This window comes from Theropithecus gelada, chromosome 13, assembly GCF_003255815.1.
Source record: "Theropithecus gelada isolate Dixy chromosome 13, Tgel_1.0, whole genome shotgun sequence".
Lineage (NCBI taxonomy): Eukaryota > Metazoa > Chordata > Mammalia > Primates > Cercopithecidae > Theropithecus > Theropithecus gelada.
The window spans coordinates 56,883,539-56,908,024 of NC_037681.1; the positions used below are offsets into that span (position 1 = coordinate 56,883,539).

General features: G+C 39.2%; 1 protein-coding gene across 3 annotated transcripts in view; it reads left to right on the forward strand.

Moving 5' to 3' along the window:
- Positions 1-24,486, forward strand: part of CRIM1 (cysteine rich transmembrane BMP regulator 1) — a 196,600-nt gene that overhangs the window by 141,649 nt on the left and 30,465 nt on the right. For all 3 annotated transcript variants that reach the window (XM_025405783.1, XM_025405785.1, XM_025405784.1), the window contains 5 exons: positions 3,761-3,889; positions 14,158-14,314; positions 16,467-16,588; positions 17,728-17,937; positions 21,496-21,711. In XM_025405783.1, the coding sequence (XP_025261568.1) occupies positions 3,761-3,889; positions 14,158-14,314; positions 16,467-16,588; positions 17,728-17,937; positions 21,496-21,711 (834 nt within the window). The remainder of the gene's footprint in view (positions 1-3,760; positions 3,890-14,157; positions 14,315-16,466; positions 16,589-17,727; positions 17,938-21,495; positions 21,712-24,486) is intronic.

Below are 24,486 nucleotides of genomic sequence, written 5' to 3' on the forward strand. Positions count from 1 at the left end.
ATTTATTTATTTATTTATTTATTTATTTGGATGAGAAACAGTCATACTGAGATACCATGATTCTAGATCCTTTAAAATCACCTCTTCTCCCACCAGGAACTCTCTTGGATAAAAGCTATGTTAAGAATCTGACCAGCTCTTGGTCATTATTCTTTAAGAACCATAAATATAATATTGATTTGAAATGCTTTAATTCAGCACGGTGTCAAATATGCCTCACTTTGGAGTTAATTGTTTAGCATAAGAAACTGAATCTCAGTTGTTTCGTGTCACTTGTTTCTCAAAAAATCACCCTGATATTAGTAGTAGGACCAGTTCTGATATTATATAATAATATATTGGACTGAAAGCAAACTCTCAAATATGTTTAACAATAATATGAGATTTTTTTCTAGATAATTTATAAATAGGTAGATAATCTATATACTTACAGGTCATATTTTTGTTGTAATGTTGTTCTCACAGAAATCTAACTACTCTGGATATGGCCTCATATGATAGGAAACAAAGCACTAAAATGTTGGGAGAATGATGAAAGGCAGTAGACTGTAATGTATGACTTCAATTGAAATGCCAGGAGACAACTAGTTGCCTGCAAATGTGTTTATTACAACTCAGCGGTTACTCCAATGACACAGGATATTAGCAGTAAGGACCCAAGACACATGTGTTACCACCCAGAAAAAACCTTTAAAATTTGTTTCAGTTTGTATCTGAGTAGGAAAATGAGATGTATTTGTTAAATGTAATAAAACGAGATGCCAAGTGTTAAAATGTCTTTTTAAGAAAACCTAGACTTCTAGCTATATTTAACATATCACAATGACTATTGTTGTGTTCAGCCTAATCTATCGAGGGGAAATTGAATGGTTCTAAAGTAAATTGAAAGTTTTCATGAATAAAAGATTTTGTTGCGTTTTTCTGTGTTTAATGTTAAATATTGAGGGTGTGAAAATTTGAAATGGCTATGCTTCTCCATTTCTTTCATCTAATATAGGTCATAAGTGAATGGGAAAATATTAATTTTAGAGGCACAAAATGATTTTTTGCTTCTTGCATGCTACAGCATTGAGGCTTGGAAGGTATCCCGTAGGACTTGTTTTACCTGAAATATTTAACACATACATTATAACACCAGCACATACTGAATGACCCTTTCTTGCAATTTTATTTGTTCAAGTGAACAAAACCTGTTGTGCTGAATATTTTAGGAAAACAATTGAACGTATTTCCTCTCCTGGAGAAATGTGTGTTACATGTACATCTGTGACTGTGTACGTAACTGTTGAAGCCATTTGGATGGATTGGCTTCTATGACTGATACGGGGCTGCCCAAGTCAGCATTGTGGTTCTGATCCTCAAACAACCCAGTCCATTTGTTCCTTTCACTTTGTAGCCACAGATCACAACCTTAATCTCATGGTTAATCATAATATATTAAAAAAAAAAAAAAAAAAAACAGCACATACATCACTATTGAGAGCAAATATCATTTAGAGGTAGAAGATCATCTTTGTAAAAGTTAGACAATGGATTCTCTAAATAAATCCCTAAAATTCACTGCTGCTCAAATTCCATACTATCCTATGATGATTACACATTTTTCAGGGTCAGTTTAATCTTCTTCAATATATACTTTTTCATAGTATATTTTCTGAATGCAAGAGTTTCTCATAAATTTCACATCTTAAATGTAAGTAAAGAATAGAAGATTTTGGTATGCGTAGATATACTTAAGACATTTGTTTACCCATAAGCTGTGTGGGAGAGTTCAGAATTCTTCCCTCAACTTTGGCCTAATCACTCTAGAACATAGAAGTCCTTTCTCACTGGGATAACCTGTGGTGGGTTTACCTAAACATGACACTTGCCTTCTGCTGTCTCTCATTTTTGTGGTTAGAGTAATTTTGACAAAACATTGGCAGTCTTGGTACTGAAGATTGGAATAGAATCATTATTTGGGGTAGCTAATAAAAGTGGTGATAAAAGAAAGACTAATAGGTTTGAGAACTAAAGATGTTTACAGTAAATTTTAAGAGAATGAAGGGGAGCAGCAATACTGTGTCTAACTCAGGACGTCTTAAAACAACTAAACTTTAGTTACTTTTTGATGTTTACAGTTATCAGAAAGAATACCTTGGTTATTGAAGGACATTAGAAACTATAGCAGTGAAAAGTTTATATAAAAATTTTAGTAAGATGCTGTTCTTTGTAATAAAAATGGAAAATGTGCTATACTCACTTTATACATATTTTTACTGGGAGAATGCTGATCTAAGCATCTCTCTAGTAAGTCATCATTGCCTGCTACCTGTGAAGAGTTGAATCTCGGTCCCCTTTTAGTAGATGGATAAAAATTTAGAACTCTTGATCTCAGCAGTGGCAGCTAAAACACTTATTTTGATCTCTCTTCCCTGGTAACAGGAGATGAAACTTGAGAAGACAGTGTGGACTAATGGACAGAGTGTTGGACAGGAGGTTAAGAACCTCTGTTCTGTTCTATTCCCAGCCTGCTACTGAGTTGCTATGTAAACTTAGATAAGCCAGTTACCCCCTCTGCACCTCATATTTTCCATCTGTGAAAATGTAGGTAGAGATATTCTGTACTCAGCTCTTTCACAAAGATATTGTGAGCAACAGCTTACTTTGAAGACGTTAGTATATTTTGGTTGAAAAGATGTTGCATAAGTTTGTCAGTGCCTCTGTTTCCTTTGGCAACACCATTCTCACAACCTGGCATTTTATAAACTGTCCCTTATTGATGCGTTGAGAAACAGGTATCATTACAGCAGATTTTATGTCACACAGAAGCTGAGAGTGTGACTGGAGTCAGACTGCTTGGACTTGAATCTTGGGTCCACCACAAACTAATACTGTAACCATGGGCAAGTCAGTGTGCTAGATTTCCTCATCTGTAAATTGAGGATAATAATAGCACCCACCTCACTGGAATATGGTAAAGCTGGAAGGCATTTATGAACAGCACTTTAAACCTTATATAAACACATAATATGCTTTATGTAAGTATATGTAGTTACTGTTATTACCCAAAGCAGTTCTTCATTAATGTGGCAGGTAAGGTAAAGCGTCGCCTCTGGTCTGGCTTTGTTTCGTGTCCTATTCCCAGCATGGCTGCCCACTCTTTCTCCTGAATGCGTGTATCTCCCTCTGCCACTCCCACAAGTCCCTGGGCCCTGAGGATAAGTGTATAGTTATCTGTCGTATCATCTGTCATAAGTGAGGGAGTGTCACATAAAAGATAAAAGAAATCCAGGTGTTTTAAACTAGTCTCAAAAACTGATTTATTAATTTGGAAAAAAAATAGTAACAGATTTCAGAAGTATTACAGAATGGGAGTGAGATAATTGATAGTTGACAGCTGTATCCTGATTATTATAAAAAACAAACCGGAAAACATCAGGAAGAAATAGAAGAGCAGTTAACAATTTAAATGGAGTTCATTTTAACCTCTCTTGTCTGCTTCCAGTAGTGGTGACCATCAGAGAAGAATTGTGTGAAGGTACCAAAAACTGCATGAACTGCTCAAACACAAAGAAGTAGTGTTCATGTTTTCAAAAATCTGAACACAAATATATCTGTTTCAGGGGTTAAAGATATTACTAGAGCATAAAAGTTTAGGATTTGATGACAATTGTTGATTTGATTTTTTTAACATTATGGTGTGGAATTTCAAAAATTGAATAGCATCTAAAAGATAACCATATGTTTCATTGATTTTTTTTTCTCTATTTATTATTAGAACCAACCATCATCACAGTTGATCCACCTGCTTGTGGGGAATTATCAAACTGCACTCTGACAGGGAAGGACTGCATTAATGGTTTCAAACGCGATCACAATGGTTGTCGGACCTGTCAGTGCATAAACAGTGAGTAGACAGAAGACTGTATGTTTTTTTCTGAGGCCTAATATGATATTGTCAAAGCAGATTGTGTAATTGAATATCTTTTTCACTCTTGTTCAGACATTCCCTTGACAACCTGAAAAAAGGGGGAAAAAAGTTTTTAACACAAACAAATACATAATCATTTGGGAGAAAGGAGCTGCTTCTTTTTTGTGGTTTTTGTCTCTGTTTCCTTGATGTCCAGTTGCATTAGGAGTGCCACCTGGAATGACTTTGGAGTGCATCCTTCCAGCCACCCAGAAGGCTCTCCCTTTAGTATACTCGCCAGGTCATCCAGTGACAAGGAGGTCACCCACACATACAGTGTCACATTCCACATATGACAGCCATAATCCTTAGACTGTGCTTCACTTTGTTGACCCCAGCTCTGGCTCCATGTAGATTCCAATCAAGTGTCTAGGCCCTGCCCTTTAGAGTACAGAAGAGTATATTGCATTTCTTCCAGAAAAAAATAAAATAATACATACACACACACCCCATATATGTTAAAACCATTTTGAATTCCCCTAATTCTTCTGCCAGGATAAACATCCTCATTCCCCTTGACCATTCCTCGGGTGACAGTTTCTAGAACTTTCTTGATCTTTTCCATCCTTTGACACACAATATGTCATTGTCTTTACATAAAACGTGGCCCACAATCAAGATACTCCAGAATAGGCAGGCATGGTGGCTCACGCCTATAATTTCAGCACTTTGGGAGGCTAAGGCAGGCAGATCACTGGAGCTCAGGAGTTCAAGACCAGGCTGAACAACATGGCGAGATCCCTGTCTCTACCAAAAATACAAAAAAAAAAAGCTAGGCATGGTGGTGTGCACCAGTGGTCCCAGCTACTCAGGAGGTTGAGATGGGAGGATCACTTGAGCCTGGTGGGACAAAGGTCACAGTGAGCTGAGAGCGCATTACTGTACTCTAGCCTGGATGACAGTACAAGACACTGTCTCAAAAAGAAAAAGGTATTCCAAAATTTGGTCTACTGAGTACAGTGCTACTGTGTGGCCTAAGTTTGCATTAGCTCCTTGAATTGCACTTCGTTGGCTGATATTGAAGTTATAAGTAGCTAAAAACACTAGGAACTTTTTTACATCACCTGCTGTTAGGTGGTTCTTATCTGTTGTATAATAGAACGTTTGATTTTTTTTTTTTTAGTGATTATATATACCCAGCCAAATATAACAATAAATTATCCTAATCGCTTTAAACCATTTTCTGACTACTTGTGATATTTTTGAATTTTGACAATGTGATCTTATGCTTTATGCCTCCCAGCTTATATTAAATAAGCACAGCTTACATGTCCTTATCTAAATCACTGAATTAAAATAAACTGTACAGAACCAAGGACAAAGACCTGCAGAATGATGGTGAACATAGCTGATCACTCCTTGAGTAGAGTTATTTAGCTGACAACATATATCTCCACAAGAAATCTTGAAAAACACTTGGCCCGTATCTTGTCTGAAGTCAAAATATATTACAAAATACATCAGAGCATTCCTTTGCTGGAAACTCTATTTTTAAAATGAGCTGAAGTTATAGGGGCCTGGCTTGTTTTGCCAGAATCTGTACTGGCTCCTGGTAGTCAGTGCTTTATTCCCCTTAAATGTCACAAATCATATATTTAACAATTATTTCTGAAGAATTTTCAGTTGTGAGTGTCAAGTTGTGTAGTTTTTAGAATATTTTGTCCCTTTTGAATTGACATTTGGCCTATTTTCTTAAATCTCCTTCCATTCTCTTTGATCTCTCTCAAACATAATAGTGGTTCTGTAATAAGCAGGCTTTGGTCCTGTGGGTATAATTACCATGGCTCAGAGGCTTGGACTCAACATAGACACATGCTCACTTTCTGATTTATCAATTATCTCAGGCTTTAACATACCACTTAACCTTAATCATTTGTCACTTTTATGAAAATATTTTTTGAAGAAGATACAAAATAGGTGTTAAGCCATTCTACTTCCTCAGTTTACATGTGACCATCATACTATCTGCAGTGGCATTAGTGCTAAAACTGAGTTTATAAAACGCTTGTTGGCCAGGCATGGTGGCTCACGCCTGTAATCCCAGCACTTTGGGAGGCTAAGGTGGATGGACTGCTTGATCTCAGGAGTTTGAAACCAGCCTGGGCAACATGGCAAAACCCCATCTCTACAACAACAACAACAAAAAAAAAATACAAAAGCTAGCCAGGCATGATAGCGAGGGCCTGTAGTTCCAGCTACTCAAGAGTCTAAGGTGGGGAGATCTCTTAAGCTTGGGAAGTGGAGGCTGCAGCTAGCCGTGATTGTGCCACTGCACTCCAGCCTGAGTGACAGAGCAAGACCCTGTTTCAAAAAACAACAACAACAAAAACTCTTGTTAAGCTTGTAGTTACTGCCATCTTTAAATTTCCTGTAAGGCTCTATCCATTTCGGGGTGTCCTGACTTCCTACACTTAATTCTCTTTAGGAAAGGGTCAGTCCCTGTTGCCTTTTATACCTCCCTTTAGAAAGCCAAGGTCACGGAGTTGCCTTGGCAGCCCAGGTTTTCTCAAATGGCCAACCTTGTTTTTTCAACAAGATAATTAGTAATTGTCATGAAGTGTTTATATTTTAATCCTTCTAGTGCCTCTTACATTAAGAAAGCTATGTCTTTCTTAACATGGGATCATATATATTCCTTTTTTCTGAGTTTTTAAAAAGTCTAAAAATACAGATTTCATTGTGTCCAGTCACCTCACCTACACTTGCACCTGGGTTTTGCTATTGTGAAATCTTGGCCACCTGCTCATGCTTACCTAAGACTTTGGTCACTTCACATGGAATCTTTCATCATTAAGTTAAAAGAAGCAGTTTCCCTCAACTGCCTTTGAAGGAAGTCAAAATATGTCCCTTGGCAAATAGTCAGTGGCAAATAGTCATTTGGCAAGTTGAGACTATAAGGAAGATGCATATTTACCCTATCTTTAGGTTAGTGTTTTATTTGGCATTTTAAAAGGAACATTAGCTTGTGCTACCTGAGTGCACCTCCAATTCATTCACACTTAGGAAGAAATACGTACAGGAGGAGACTGTTGCATTTTGTATCAATAAATTTATTATTTGCAAATTTTACCCATTTGTAGAGATAGCTGGTCTTTCTTCCTTCCCTTCTTTCTTCACCTAATATAAACAGAGCACCTGCCACATTCTAGGTAGCATACTAGGTATTAAGGCCACAAAGATGACTAAAAATGCAAGACCTTCCCTAAGGAAAAAGTCTCCTGTAGCATAAACACTCATGAAATATCACTACTTTAAGCCAAAGTCTATAACTTACAAATGTCAATTATTTTAATAGGAAGCTTTGGTCCTTCAGCAGAACCCAGGCTTATGTTCACACCAGAGTAGAGTAAGAACTGCCCGTCTCCCAGGGCTCTCCTTGGTGCTCAGCAGATACTGACTGAGTGAATAAAAGAAACCTTCAGGATCAGAGATGCCTTTGGATATCATTCTTGCCTGAGGTCTCCCTTTGAGGTCTTGCTATTCTAATAATATATCCATCTCATTTTGGATTCTTCTTGACATGAGTTAGTCTTGTCATCTCGCTCACTGCCCCACTGTATACCTAAAGGCTTACTTCAACACTAATTGGAATTTTTCAGTTTGTCCTGTACAGAAGTCTAGACATACAACATTCTGCTGTCACCTCCCCCATTCCTATTAGCAATCCAAGTTATTGGGCAACTTTGGAAGCCACACCTTTGGGATGTGAGTCAAATCAAACCAAATTTCCTGGTCCTGGGTTTTGTCAGATTCTTATGATCGTATGCAACTCCCCTCTCAGGCTCTGCACAGCAGCTTTTGTGTTGCACAGAAGCTGAAAGTGTGACTGGAGTCAGACTGCCTGGGTTTGAATCTTGGGTCCACCACAAATTATGCTGACTTGCACATAGGTAATAAAGGCAAGTTGCTTTACTTCTTTGGGACTCTGTGTCCACATATGTGAAGGGCAAATAATAGTACCAAACTAATGGCTCATTTCGAGAACTAAACAAATGAATGAATACAAAGCTAAGTCTTTGGCTGGCATATGGCTGTTGTTTCCCCTGCACTGTAACTATTTTATAGCATCTTTTTCTGAGTCAGCCCAAGCTAGCTGACATGGAAAGCCCCAGCGTCCCCGCCCCACTTTGTTCCCGCCCCATCACCCTGCCTCCAGTTCTTCCTGCCCTCTAAGGACACTCGCGATCTTTCCAACTGAGCCTCACAAGTAACTGGGACTATAGGCACTGCCACCACACCCAGCTCATTTTTTTGGTATTTTTTTGTAGAAACAAGGTTTTGCCATGTTGTCCAGGCAGGTCATGAACTCCTGGCCTCAAGCAGTCTGCCCGCCTCGGTCTCTTAAAGTGCTGAGATTACAGGTGTGAGCCACCACACCTGGGCCTTCAAGATTTCTTAAAACAAGGCCAGCACCCCACAAATATTTCTCCTGTTTTCATTGATTTGTTGTTAGTTCATTCATTCATTATTTTATTCATCTAGCATTTGTTGAGTGCCTACTATATGCTAAGCTCTGTAGGAATACAAAGAAGATTAAAAATAGTCCTTACCCTTGACTTACATTGGTAATTTGTTGGTAATATTAGTCATATGTTAATATGTTGTAAAGAGATACCACATAATCTAGCCTGTTGTAGACAGTCACATTAGGATTGAAATCAAAACCCTGTAGAAACATGTCCTTCAAAAGTATGTGACAAGTATATGACACAGAATTCTTTCATTCAAACATACTGTAGTTTACTGTTTTAATCTGTAACAAATAACATTCTTGTAACACTAAGAAAAGTAGTATACATCCAGGACATATAGAAAGTTTACATTATCCCTGACTCAGTTCCTCAAAAACATGGTTAGAATAAAAAATGTTTTTAAAAGTACGATAGCAACAAAAGTTTAAAACTAAAATTATTTTTAAATGATATAAAGCTAAAAAATTAAATAAAAAATAAATAAATAAATAAAATAAATAAAATGGTATAAAGCCACTAGTAACCTAACACTTTATTGATACAAGCTTTTAACAACATTGCTCTTTAACCAGTGTCTGTTGCTAATAGACATAATATACCCGCTTAGTACATAAACTCTGTATGAAAGGCATCTGTATGAATTAAGTACCATCAATCTTTTGGCATCTTAGTGTACACATCTTTAAATCAAGTGGACTTGATCAGATTATTTGTAACTTCTCTTCCAGTTTTAACATTCTTTAATTTTAGATGTTAATAATGCTTTTTCTAGAAACTGATGCAGGCATGTAGAATTTTGCATCAGTCAGCAGAGAGGAAAGAGCCTTCATATTTTTCATGAAATATGTATCTGAATCAAACATCACAAGAAGGTTGCAGCATCGAATACAGGGAGGCAGGCTCCTTGTTTTATTTCACTGTAATTCTAAACTAACACCTATCAGGGTCAAAATTGGGACCACCATTTGTAATGTTGCATTTCTGTATTTAATAGTCTTGGGAACTTCATGGCCATCCTGAACTGATAATAGGTTTGTAGGAATTGCCAGTATCTAAGAGTTTAAAATACAGTAAGTCCTCACTTAACATCCTCTGTAGATTCTTGGAAACTATGACTTTTGTGAATTGACATGTAACAAAACCAGTTTTACCAGAGGCTAATTGATATAAACAAGAGTTAAGTTCCTACCTTATATTTCTGGTCACGAAAACATCACCAAACTTCTAAATAAAGACCTAAAACATTTCTAATAGTAAAAGTTAAAGTAAGTATGAGTTATATATACATTTAAGAAAGATTAACAAAAAACAAGTACAATGGTGATTCCCCATTTTTATTGAATCAGTGAGTGATAGTAGTTGTAGTGGTGCTGTGTTAAATCAACGAATAAATGTTTGCAAAGCAAACATTGTAAGGAGCACCTCCTTCTGCCATGCAGTTCAAACACGTACAATACCCACTGTGGCAGGCTCACTGAACCCTTTTGTCCTGCATTGTTTATTGTACGTTTGTGTGATTATCGCCTGCTTTAACGCATTTTTATTTTGTAAGAATTTGTATTTATTCACTCATTTATTTTCCAACATGTTTATTCCAGGCCAGGGTTGAGGGTAGCTAGAGTCCATCCCAGCAGCTCTGCAAGCTGCAAGGTGGGAATCGACCCTGGACAGGACACCATCCCATTGCAGGGTACACTGACACACACACACACTCTCTCTCTCACTCTCTCTTTCTCTCTCACATACTCTCTTTCTCTCTCACACACACACTCTCTCACATACTCTCTCTCACATTCTCTCACACACACACACACACTCTCACATACTCTCTTTCTCTCACACACACACACCCTCTCTCTCTCTCTCTCTCTCACATACTCTCTCTCTCACACACACATACATACACATTCAGATTAGGACCATGTAGACACTCCAGTTCACCTAATATGCTCATATGCTCATCCCACACAGCGTGGAGAGAACATGCAGTCTCCACACAGAGAGTGGCCCCAACCGAGAACTGATTTTTATTCCCCTTGTTAAAGTTATGACCCAATGACATTGAACAAAACCACTGCTGTTTGAGGACCTGCTGTACTACAGCGAAGAGTTGCAGAAGTATGCGGCGCTCCTCTAGGGGACACCATCCACAGTGTGTTCTCCATGGAGGTTACATTGTGTTTATATATAATCAAGAATGAATGGCGCCCCCCACAGCTGCATCACCTGTTGAGCATAGGAGCAAACATTTCTTTTTTTCCAGAATGAACAGAGTGTTTACTACATAGTTGCTATCGACCGGCACTGCTGTACAGGCCCTGTACTTTGCCATTATTCATCACTTTCTCTTCAATAGTAACTTCTCCCCATGGATTAGAAAGCAGTTTTAGATCACAGTAAAGTCATAATCCTGAAAAATTATGAACATAAAGCCACCTTTTTCTCCATGGTTGCCTCAAGTGATGTACTGAAGTTTTACAAACAAACCCCTACCCTTCTATGAATATTGTTTTTCTAATCTCTGTTCTACTCTTTATTTATGGTTTTTATTGTTTTTCTTTTTGTTTTTTTTTAAGACACAGGTTCTTGCTCTGTCACCCAGGCTGGTGTGCAGTTGTGCAGTCATAGCTGTCACTGCAGCCTCAACCTCCTGGGCTCAAGTAGTCCTCTTGCCTCGGCCTCCCAAGTAGCTGGGATTACATTCACTCACCACCACACCCAGCTAATTTTTTATTTTTTGGCAGAGGCAGGGTCTCGCTATGTTGCACAGGCTGGTCTCAAACTCCTGGCCTCAAGCAGTTCTCCCACCTCGACTTCCCAAAGTGCTGGGATTACAGGTTCAAGCCAGCTGCAGTCAGTCTGCTCTTTATTTAAATGTTTGCCATGATGATACATTTCTCTTAAGAAAACTTCATAATTTACATATGTAGATTTAAGACTACTTTCCAGTCTTTAATGTTGTCTATTTCTGAACTAGAAGATGGTATTTTGAGATGTTTTGGCAAGTGCCCGTATTTCAGGAGAATTTCAGTGTTATCAGAATAAGTTATTTTCATGCTGTCATTTCTCTGATAATATGGCAGTCTTCATGACAGTGGAGGAGTAGGTAACAAGAACATTGATGCATTTATTTAGCAAATGTTGTGGAATACCCACTCTGTACTAAATACCACGGTAGTCCCTATACAGCGTGCCTAAAGATACCAGGGCCTGGGCCTAGAGCTCCCTCTGTTGGGAAGCTGCATGTAGATGGGCCAGAGCATAGCATGCAGGGGAATGTTCCCAGTTCAGGGCAGCACTAGGGCATCCCACTCTAGGAGGCATAGCCAGTCTCCTTCTAATGAATGTCCTGTATTTTTATTTAAATGCACCAGCCTTTCTTTGAAATTCCCTTCCATTGCAAAGCAGAGGTAGATTACAGACTAGTTTTTATCACGTTGTTTAAACTTGAATGGAGACACAACAGTTTTCTTTAAAGGTGAAGCAGCACATTCTAGATCAACATCTATGGAAAAACTCCTTTTTTTTTTTTTTTTTTTTTTTGAGACAGAGTCTTGCTCTGTCGCCCAGGCTGGAAAAACTCCTTCTTTATTGCAGGACCAGAAAAATAAAGGCACCAGGGTGCTCAGGCTCCAAAATTTCAAGGAATTTAATCCCAAGGGATATTGACTGACTCTGGGAAGTTTTCAGGGTGTTTTTAATTCATCTGTTTCCCAACATAATCCATTTGTGGTCATGACCTAAAAATTCTTGTGACAGAAAAATGGGTTCACAATTTAGATCTCTGTGTTAGAGAAACATAGCTAATAACGTCTTCTTTTTTCACCATTCCCTTAATAATGGGGAATGAAAAATTATGACCTTTCGAGTCATATAATTACAAATTTCTAAATGAACCATTTAGAATTTCTCTTCTAAGGATGCAAATTAGTAATCAGTTGCTTTGCAGTGTAATACAGGCCCATGAGGTTATATTTATATGTGTAATAAAAGGTTTATGATAATGACAGAGTAGAAAATTACACCATAAATCACATTTTCCTTCTTAAAAGATAGCAAATTAAATATGCAAATATTGCCAACTAAGATTCACAAAAGACGCTATCTTGAAATATTTATGTAAAACACGGACCCATTTCACCTATTCATTGTAGTTAAGGTTTAATTTTAGATTATAAGTGTGTTTTGAGGGGAGAGATGCATTCTGTTTTTCCCAGTGACTTATGTGTTATTACAGTATTCATGCTTAAAGGATGTCCAGATAAAATAAAAATGTGTTCATTATTCCAATAATAGACTCCGCTTCCCATTTCACCAGTCCATGTAGAACAATATTCAAATATTGCCATACTTTGGCCATCACCATATTAACTTCCCTTCTTTAAATTTGATTGTCTTTCAAATTCTACATTTAATTCACACAGATCTCAGCTTGCTTAATTTATATAATAAAGCATGCTTTTTTTTTAACCTTAAACATTTCTATTTCCCTTTTCTCTGGTAAGCCTTATGTAACCTTTTAAAATCGTTTTGGAAGACTTCTATTAGGCTAATAACTTCAGTAATGTTGCTAGTCACCATTGCTACTTTCGTTTTTTGTTCTTCTAAAATAGTGTAACTGACTAGCAGAGGACAGTTAAACATCACTCCAGGTTCTGCTAACGGGATACTTTGAACACTTCAAATAGTGGTTACTTAAACATTAATATGAGTATTTTTTTCAACACACACATTTCGTTAACTAAAAAGCCTATTATGTAAGTATATCCAAATACATGGGTATTTGTCAGCCCATAGAGAAAAAACACTGAATATTTTAATTATTAGCATGTTGTAAGAGATGTACTTTTTTTAAAGGAGTAGTAAGAAATCCCTTATGCTGCATACAATATGCAGTGTTATATGATATATATCTAACACCCATAAAGGTAATTATCATGTGAATATTTAAAAACAGGCGTTATGGGATGGGCGCAGTGACTCACACCTGTAATCCCAACACTTCGGGAACCTGAGACAGGCGGATCACTTGAGGTCAGGAGTTCAAGATGAGCCTGGCAGCATTTAGCAGAGACGGCGAAACCCCATCTCTACTAAAACTACAAAAATCAGTTGGGCGTGGTGGCGCATGCCTGTAATCCCAGATACTCGGGAGGCTGAGGTGGGAGAATCACTTAAACCCAGGAGACAGAAGTTGCAGTGAGCCAAGATCATGCCACATGCCACTGTACTCCAGTCTGAGTGACAGAGCGAGAGATTCTGTCTCAAAAAAAGAAAAAAGGACATGCATTATTATGGACATGCAACAGAAATAAAATATAATGAAAATTGGACTGTAAATTTCTAATTCCCACATAACATAAATGGTCATCAGTGGTTTAAAGTGATTTATAAAGTTCATGGAAAAATTATCTGAGTCATTAATTGTAATAGTTATCAGCCTGTTCTTCACTCAGAGCCTACCAGATTTGGGTACACTTTAGAAATCTGTGCATTTCAAAGTTGGACTTTATTTTGTTTATTACCACCAAAGCATGGAGTCATGTGATAACCATGAAATAGCACAGTCAGTGCTTTTTAATGATAACCAGGACCATGGTAGAGCTGAGAAATTGGAATCTGTGCAAGAGTGGAGGATTCGGGGACAGTATTTTAGCATCGAAGTGTTCTGCTCTGTTCGTCTTTGGAAGAAACCTGCCGTCTCTGAAACCTGCCGTCTCTGTGTCTTCACAGGCGAGGAACTGTGCTCAGAACGTAAACAAGGCTGCACCTTGGACTGTCCCTTCGGTTTCCTAACTGATACCCAAAACTGTGAGATCTGTGAGTGCCGCCCAAGGCCCAAGAAGTGCAGACCCATAATCTGTGACAAGTATTGTCCACTTGGATTGCTGTATGTATTTCTTAATTCAGAAAAGCTATTATGAAGTGCAACTTGGCGAAATGTTTCTACGCATTTTGTTTTATATGTTGTTTGTGAATTAATCTATGATGTATTGAGCCCAGAATGTCTATACTTGTTAGGTGATTCAGAAAGCGCGGAAAAGGTTGTATCTCCAAAGAAAAGAATCAGATTTAACTCTTATTTTTTATGGAGGTGGGCCAGACACACGCTTTGTGCCTGTTGTGTGAGACTTTCCCATAGGAGAGTACTTTAGACACTGCTGGCGAGATTAGGAGATGGAATTGTGAGGGCCCAGTGTTGGAAATGCTACAGCCCTTCACACCTGTCCCAGGGTCTGTCTGTGATCATTTATTTAACACATACTCTAAGATCAATTGAAGACCGGCCCCCACTCACTTGAAATATAATTCATCCTTACCTGCCATGCCTAGGTGTCTCACCTGGGAACTAGTCAGCGTTTCGTTTTTTTTCTTTATCTAGTGTTAGATTTTATGAATTTTCTTAGAGATAAGGGTCATGACTTTTGTTATTTTAATACACCTTATTGAGTCAAACTCCATGAGAATCTAGATTATTCCGGTGGGGGAGGGCAGAAATAGACACTTCATATTTGTTTCTTTAGTGTTTGTATAAGCACCTGTATCTGCCTTTATATCAAGTTGATATCTTTAGAAAAATCACCTTAATTTATATTTTTTCCTTTGCTGTCTTTCATTTCAATCTGTCTTTCCAACTTGGTATATTTATGTGAGTGTATGTGAGTGCTAGAAATTTTTTTTTTTTTTTTTTTTTTAGGCAGGATATTGCTCTGTCACCTAGGCCGTAGTGCAGTGGCACAAGCATGGCTCACTGCAGCCTCAACCTCCCAGGCTGTCAGTCCTCCCAGCTCAGCCTCAGCCTCCCAAGTAGCTGGGACTAGAGGCATGTGCCACCATGCCCAGCTAATTTTTGTATTTTTTGGTGAGATGGGGTTTCACCATATTTCCCAGGCTGATCTGGAACTCCTGGCTCAAGCAATCAGCCTGCCTCGGCCTTCCAAAGTGCTGGATTACAGGCATGAGCCACTGTGCCCAGCCTAGTACTAGTAATTATAAGGGACTTAGACCCGTCATCTCTTCTCATCTTCTGTCAGTCATCCTTTTCATTCTTCCTTTAAAAATTCTAGTTTAGGGAGAGGTCTTCTTTCTAATTTTCATTGGATAATTAAATTGGAAACATTGTTCCTTAAAATTCCCCAGATAAAATAATGAATCATCATCATTCTTAATCCTAAAATATGAATATGATGCCAATAAGAGTATTATTTCTTAACCTAACTGCTAATATAAAATGAAGTAGTATTACCACAATAGTAGCTGCAACCACTTGCTACAGTATCATGACAGTTCAGAATCAAGGCTTTGTTCAAATCCAACCGTCATCTTGGAGAAAAGTCTCTTAGATGATTGTGAATTTCACTTTGTATTCCTGCCGGCACATTCAGGGAGGACCCAGTTGGACACCTTGGACAACTGAATATTATACTGGCTAGAACACATGTTTTAAGGACACATACCAAAAGAGAATTCCTGGCCAGACACCACGTGGGAGTGTCAAGATGAAGGCAGCAGTTGGTGCCCCTTTTATGTAACCTTCTGACTAAAGAATTACTTTATGCATGCAGCAGATACTTCCAGAAAGGAAGGAGGGAGGGATAGATGGATGGATGGATCAGTACGTGGGTGGGAGGGTGGGTGGGTGTGTGGATGGATGGATGGATGGATGGATGGATGGAGAAACAAATGAATAAACAGATAAACCAACAAAATCTCCTTCACTTTCCTATTCATGGAGTTTCACATTCATCTTTTTACTGTGGTGTACCACTCTCCCTAATTAAATCAACAGTCATGTCATTGGGATTCTGAGAGCCACGTCCTAGAAGCGCACAAGTGCTTGGGCAACTCTCAGCCTTGGTCATGAGTGAGTGGTGGTCATGGCCACAGGGTGCTAATTACCCATACCCCAGGAGTCTTTGAGAGCAAAAGTCAAGTCATTCTGTTTAATAGCAATATCACTTTATTGACCCTTGGTCTGAGTGCTTGGGCATCATTTGAGACATTTTGATTTTCTGACCTCTGACAAAATTTTAATTACCCAGGAAGAATAAGCACGGCTGTGACATCTGCCGTTGTAAGAAATGTCCAGAGCTGTCATGCAGTAAGATCTGCCCCTTGGGTTTCCAGCAGGACAGTCACGGCTGTCTTATCTGCAAGTGCAGAGGTAAGTGTGTACACATGGCCCTTCCCCCTCAAAGCAGCCAGGGGCACCAAAACAAAGAACAGAAGGACACCCTGTAAATGAAATGGTTTCGGTGATTGCTGCCTATTCTGACACTCTGTGGGACTGTCCCACAGGACTCCATTTTCCTTTCATTTTTATGAAGTAAAAGCTTAGACTAGAATGTAAAGTAAGCACATGATGGACAAGCACATTGACTAAATTAATCACTTCCTAGCTCTTTTTACTCGTATCAGGAACTTTAGCCTAAAGCACAATTATCTCAACCTCTATAGAGCCTCTCTCTGTTCAGGAGTAAGATCCATAAAATTGCAACAGTAAATATCCCCATTTCAAAGTTCTAGAGGGTGGGTATAGCTCAAAAGTTAGCTCCTGTATTTCCAGATAACAGTTTTCCATGAGAATTTAGGCTTTGGCTGAATAAGCACATGCCAGCCCACAGCTGTGAATAAGCACAGAGCCCAGGTATCCCTGCTGCTTGAGGCTTCTCCAGGGAGATTCCTGAAGCCACTGAGCATGCGCCCTGACCGCCGTTTCTGCCCTTACCCCAGCTCCACCCCTGCTGCCTGTCCTGTATGTTGTAGTTGTCAGCATGATCCACAGATTAAACTATAAAAGATTCCTAAACTTTGTTTTATGATTTTTCAAAACTGGACAGTTACCACCTTAATGGTGTTTCTAAGGGGTTGGAGTAAACAAAAATCTAGTCACTGTTTTAATTGTTCTGCTGAACAAACTCTGTTATTTGCAAGGGGCCCAGGATGTCCTCATTGGTTGAAGCTTCTAGAATGATTATTCTGAATACATTCAACATATGTGTAACATTTGTTATAAAATCAGTGCTTGTTTATTGTATAAAATATGAGAAAGTAAAGTAGAAGAAATAAAAAATCAGCGATCATCCTACCAATTGGAGAGAAACTATTTGCAGGTTTTTTCCTCTTTTTTCAAAATTGAGAGCATATTGACTTAAATTCTTTTCATGAACATGTCCCATGTCACAAACTATCCTGTGTAGACATAATTGTTGGTGGCCAGGGTCCAGTCCATGTGCAGACTCCGCAGGCTGTTTCTCCTGTGCAGTAGCCACTTCTTTACCAGGCTGCCTTCTGTCTGTCCAGAGGTCTCTGCTTCAGCTGGGCCACCCATCCTGTCAGGCACTTGTCTCACCGTGGATGGTCATCATCATAAAAATGAGGAGAGCTGGCATGATGGGTGCCGGGAATGCTACTGTCTCAATGGACGGGAAATGTGTGCCCTGATCACCTGCCCGGTGCCTGCCTGTGGCAACCCCACCATTCACCCTGGACAGTGCTGCCCATCATGTGCAGGTAAAAGCTGGCTGCCATCTGTGTGCTCCATAAGCAAATGACTTCTGCCTTGCAGGGGCCTAGACACATTTGTAACTCTGGGGAGGTTGGAGGGGACGACCCCTGGAACACTTTTCAGCACTGCGTTGTTTTTGTCAACCACCACCACAGAATGGTCCGGGCACTATCAGTGAAGAACCAAAGACCAGAGAAAATTCTAACATTCTAGAAACAAGTCTCCTTTTTGAATGATTGACTTGGTTATATAAGGTCTTCGGATTACATTTTTGTAAAGGTTTGTGGGCTGATGTACTTACATTCCAGCTTTCCATTTTATTGATAGCATATTAAGTCTGAATGTCCTCATTAATTTGAGGGGATTGGTGCTAGTTTTATCCCATAAAACCTTATCCCATATAAAGTAATGTTTGAGAGGGAGAAACTTATTGTAGTCTGTGGCTATTGTTCTTTTATAAATTAGTGGACATGTGGCACTCTTGCCAAATGAAAAGATTTAGAGTTAACACACATCCAAAACCCTTAAAATCATAATCACGGTAATCAAGATAAGTTACTGGAAAGCCAGAACAGATTTGTAATTCAGGGGGGTCTGAATTATGATTGTCAATAACAGTAATTATAACCATAAACCTCATCTAGTACCTTTTATCCGAAGAGCTCAACACAGTCTTATGTCTATTATTTCCCTCTCTGTGCAGGCCACTTTGAGTTAGGGAAAACCACACTGAGGCCGTTTCTCATTTGGAAAACAGGCACAGAAAGATGGACTCTCTTACCCAGAGTAAAATAGTATGTCTGCCGAAAGGCCTGGGAAAAATGAAGTCTCTCAAATCTTGTATCAGATTTCTTTCAAAGTTAAGTCTACTGTCAGATTTTGGAGTATGATTGTTTTTCCTCTGGTCAGTCCTGGTCCTGTATCTCCCTGTGCATGAGTCCACCTGTGCAAAAGGTGTAGCTGGGAAACTGAGGCCTGGTCCTTTTGCAACAAGACTAGCCTGGGAGGGAAGTTGACCTTGTTCGCATAATGGTCGGGGAGTCAGGGAGAGGGACACTTAAGTCCCTTTCAGCTCTGAGATTCTGCACAGCTCAATAGCTACAGTATCAGAGTGACAGGCAGTTCCCATACCTTGTAGAAAACCAGATTACAATGCAGAAGAGATGACTCTCTTTATTTTGTTTTGCTTCCCTGTAGTTCAGTTAGAGGTATTCCATATCAGAACTCTTTCCTTTTTTCCCGTATTTTGCTAGTTAAATGTGAAAAACTTCTAGAGTCCCCTGCATAAGAAGGTAAATGAGGACTTTAATATGATAGAACTTTGTATTGACTCTTTGGGGAGGGAAAAGTCATGTGTTTGCATGGAGACCCCTGCTTTAATTATAGATGTGAATGCATAGAGGAGGGATTTGTACCTGGGTCTTCGCTAAACGTCCTCAATGAAGAATTCTAACAGCTAGACTGGTAGAAATGCAAAGACATTAAGAATAGATAATTGACCTAAGAACTGAAAATGAGTAGAACCAGAAAGATCTTTCTCTATTACAGTGTCGTGGAAAGTTCTTACGTAAGCACACGTGAAGTTGTTGTTAATACCTTATTGTGGGTGTGTCAACATCTGGATATACGTGTATGAAAACACATTTATGTATATGGATGTGTAGAGGTAAATTTTTTTCACAAACCTTTAGCATGTTGCCATATAAGGCTCCTTCTGAGTAGAGACTCCAGAGCTGTTGCATTCACAGACTCCTACTTTAAAGAATATTTTTCTCCCCTCTTCATTCCAAGATCAGCTGTTTTTCTTCCTGGGATACAGGAGCATCTCCTGAACTCTTCTAATGAATATTTACTAAATGATATCGTCTCTGAGATTTTCTGTCTTCCATACTCTCTACCTTTGAGTTTATCTTTTGTCTCCATGTCTCTGGCCCCTCTTGTGTTTTGCCTTGAGGCACATCATGTGGCAAAAAGGTGAGCAAGAAAGCATACCTACAAACACACACATCAGATTTCCTCTGACCACTTCCGTACATGTCAGCATTTAACAAGGCAGTAATTGTCAGTCCTCTCTAAGCCCTTTTTGAAAGCAGTAAGGGAGGCTTTTGCTATATTCATGTGTTGATACTCTTTGGGACTTTTGTTTCTCTGTAAACCACAAATGCACATTTACCATATTGTTCAGCACAGTTTTCACTGTAATCAACTTCCTCTCTGTTGTTCTTATACTGGAAAGTTGGTTACAGTTGCTTGTGAATGTAAGCATGGATTGATGAATATCAGTTTTCTGTGATAGTCCCTGGGTCTAAGTTCCAGCCTTTTTAGTAATTCCCTTGAGACGAAGCTGTATTAGAAGTTTTTACCCCCTTAACTGGAAATCAGCTCACATCACTTAATTTCATTAGTATTGTTGACTCTCATGCTAACCACCACTTTGAAAGTCATAGCCCCAATTCACTCTTAAGGAGATTTCAGCTCTGAGCATCTCTGCATATATGGACCCGTAATGGGGCGTGACTTCCACCGAGCTCCAAGCATGAGCTAGCCATGATGTCTCCAGACTATTTCTTGGCGGGATTCAACACTGTCAACACCTTCTGGAAGTGCTTGTTGTATTTGGATTACGTGACTATGGTTAATGTCTTCATACTTCTCATTTCCCCAGAAAAACTTCAGGGCAACTCCCAGCCCCTCTTCAGACATTTTCAACATTAAATTCCCTCTCTATCAGTGTCATCTCTCCAAGAGACCAAAACTACCTCTCCTCTGGGGCAGGAAATGATAGTTATCACCAGCCTTCCAGCATTTACCTCTCTTGATGATGATGTTGCCAAACACATGTTTAGTCTCAGGTGAGGGTTTTCAGACTTAATTCTACGGGAGCATTCCTGCTCAGTTTGCTGGCCGCTGGTTTAGATTGGGGTGTGGCCTGCTTGACAGCAGGATGTATTTCCAAGCATAAAAGTACTCAGGATCCCAGAAATAATAAAGCAGATAGGACATCGATCATTTGGATGTTTTATTTAATCTGGATACATATCCGTGATCCAAACAACCATAGACTTGGGTTGCAGTTTCCCTTGTCTCTCCCTGAGCTCTCAGTTTCCTCATGCGTAAAATAAGGTGACTGTAAGGAATAAATGAAATAACACATGTAAAGTGCTTAGCATGGAAATAACTGAACCATAGCAAGTATTCCGTAAATGAGAGATCTGATTTCGAGACAATCCTGCACATTCACAGAAATGCCTGAAGAGGCCCCTGTTCTCATCTCTAGAGAGGAAGTCCCCTCCCTGTAATTTAATGATCTTAATTGAATTCTCTTATTACTGTTGACGGACTCAAACCACTCGAACCTCACATCCTAATATTAGCTCTTTTGCCATTGTCTTCTGTTTCCATGCATGGAATATTTTCTTAACTATTCTCTTGATAAGAATAGAGTGAGATGCTCTTCAGAGTTCATCTTTTTTATCCCTTAAAGCAAACAGCACCAGGCTTTCAAGAGTTGGAAAGATTGAGATGAATAATGTCTTGTGTTCTGATTTTGTGTCATTCCCCAGATGACTTTGTGGTGCAGAAGCCAGAGCTCAGCACTCCCTCCATTTGCCACGCCCCTGGAGGAGAATACTTTGTGGAAGGAGAAACGTGGAACATTGACTCCTGTACTCAGTGCACCTGTCACAGCGGACGGGTGCTGTGTGAGACAGAGGTGTGCCCACCGCTGCTCTGCCAGAACCCCTCACGCACCCAGGATTCCTGCTGCCCCCAGTGTACAGGTAAGCAACGTCATGCCTCGTATATGCTTGGTGGGGAAGGATGCAGCTCTGGGTGTTGTCATTCTGTGGGACCCACAGGTCAGGATGACCCCCATGTAGGAGTGTGCCAAACCGGGTATCGCATCAGGAACAGCTATCAGCCTGCTTCCTGCATGTATTCTCTTTACCAGCCACCTATTTATGCAGTCAGTGTGCCTCATACCTGAGATAACTGTGAAACAAAAAAGGAGACTGTTTATCTTGCCATTTATTTCCTTAACCCTACATCTCAAACTCAAGGAATATACCTAAGTAGAGATAGTTCCACCGCACCAAATTAACCAAATGATTTTGTTAATGTGAAAAGTCATCTTTGTGTAACAAATGTGAAGAATAGTTATTGATAAATAATGTAAATAAAATTCTTTGAAAAATATAAGGGTGGTGAAGAGACCTTGATATATGCATAATGCCACACTCTCAAACTTGGGATGATTAGTAAGTTAATACCAAAAAGCATTAAGTAAGTAGCACTGCACATGTATAAGGAGTTCTATTATTTTCTACTTTTTATTTCTCAGATTATCTGACCTTAGCAGGTAAATGTATGGCCATGAAACTTATTAGAAGGAAATTTGTCAAGATGTTAATCAAAAGTTACTGGTTTTATATAACTTTAGTAGTACTTTTAATTAACAGTAGATGTGACTTTTTCAAAAGATATTTAAATATGAAATTACCAAGTTGACAGAACAACTAGTTTTCTTGTTGTTGCTTATTCTTCCCATATTTCAACTTAATAACCATTTACTTTCTAAACATATATTCATAGAGCATTTCTGCTCAGCAAAACATAAACCCTTGTAGTTTATTACTTTTTTTACATTGGATTATCTGGTCAGCTTGCCAGAATCTGTTGTTCCATTATTATATGCAGCATCATCAGTGTCTAAATTTTTTATAGGTATATGTTGATGGCATTTTTGGAATTGATAGATGAACTTATAGGGATAGCCACATTACTGGCTGTTGTCATCATGCACGGCAGCCCAGGTATTATCGTTTTAGTACAGAATTGTTAATCTGAGAACCTTAATTAGCACTACATCTTTTCTAGTATAAGAAATAGTTCATATGTGTTACATTTTTAGGATATGCATGACCTATCATTTCCAACTATGTTGTCATCACAATTTACTCAGATTCAAACCTTACTAATGTTTTTTGTTAATATATAGCAATGACTTTATTTACATCCCCTTGGTAGAAACCCCTTAGAGTGGTCTTTTCCTTGGTGATAATGGATTTATATCCATTTAGCTATTGAATTTACAAATATTTATGGAATGCCTGAATTGAGCTATGGGGATTCCAAGGTTAACGAAAACAGACATGACTCCTGTCCTGGAGCAATCGCCAAAAAAAGAGCCAAGCAATCCAATATTCCACATTAAGTCAATAATGATAAAGTAAGAGGTGTGCCTTGAGAGGGAGGATTCAAGAACATAGGCAATCCGGGAAACTAAAGCAGCAAATACCCCTAGTGCTGTTTGTGTTAGGATCTGAGTGATGAACTTAGGGGTTGACTAAGGGAGTGGCACTGGGGGAGGAAATGCCTCCAGGACCACTGGCCCAAATTCATTGATGGGACACCTTACTGAACTCAGAGTTTCAATCCATACAGAGAAGGAGAGCTATGTGGAGATGGAACCTCTGAGTATGCTAATGTGGGTGGCATGTGCAGAGGCCCAGGAGTTCTAGCCAAGCAAGGCGGTGGTATTCCTGCATCCCTTTCCATCTTTCCAAAGAACAGGCAGCCCCTCACGTGCCTGGCTTTGACTTCTCATTCATTGACTTAGGCCTGGATTTTTTTCTTTACCTATAATTAATGGATGTTTCTGGACTTGCTCATTCACAGTTGTATTGAGATACAAAAAAATAAAAAGCTTTAAAACTCAAATTATCAATTTCTTCCCATCACAGTAGTTCTCAACAGTGGCATTGATAAGCGGCATATTACACATATAGAAAAATACCATCTCTAATCTTAGGACACTTGCATTCTAAAATGGCCCAAAAGGCATAGCTCCACAGTGTGATAACAGCTTACGAAGGGTCGTATCCCTCATGCTGCTTCCATCTGTGGGATGCCCTGTCATTTCCTCTCTTCAGCTTTCCCTCTTCTCTGGCCTGGTTTAAAGCAAGGTCTGGTAAGGAAATGAGGAAAGACTGCACATCACTGCAAGTGAAGCTTATTTCACTAGCATACAAAAGGGAGAGGGTAAAATAGCACTTGTTTCTTTCCATAATGTTCAAAATTTTCTTTCCTTTATTTTTAGAGTTGGAAAAAAGCATGGCAGAGAAGGGAGAGGGAGGTAGAAAATAAAAAGAATAAAGGAACACCAGTGAAAACACTGGTAAAGATCAAATAAAGGAGTAAACATTTGGAAACAGAAGTGTAAAGAAGGGGGCCTAGAGCAGGAAAAATGAGAAAAGAGGCTCAAAGAAGGGAGATGCTATGGGTAAGATTCCAAAAAACAGTGTCGATCAGGGTTTGATCAGGAACCTCCTGCCTGGTGGAAGGAAACCTGCAGACTGCCTCAGCTCCAGCGCTCATGCCATCACTGCCAGCATATGCTGATGCCCTCTGGGTTCTTTCCAGGCCTCGGTGAGAGCCCTGCAGATTCCAGGCTATTCACTTCACTGTCATTCCATAGCTTCCTCACTGCTGTTCCTGCTTCCTCTTTTCAGTTTTTAGACACAAAGTTGGAAATGCTTGCATGAGCTAAGTTAACG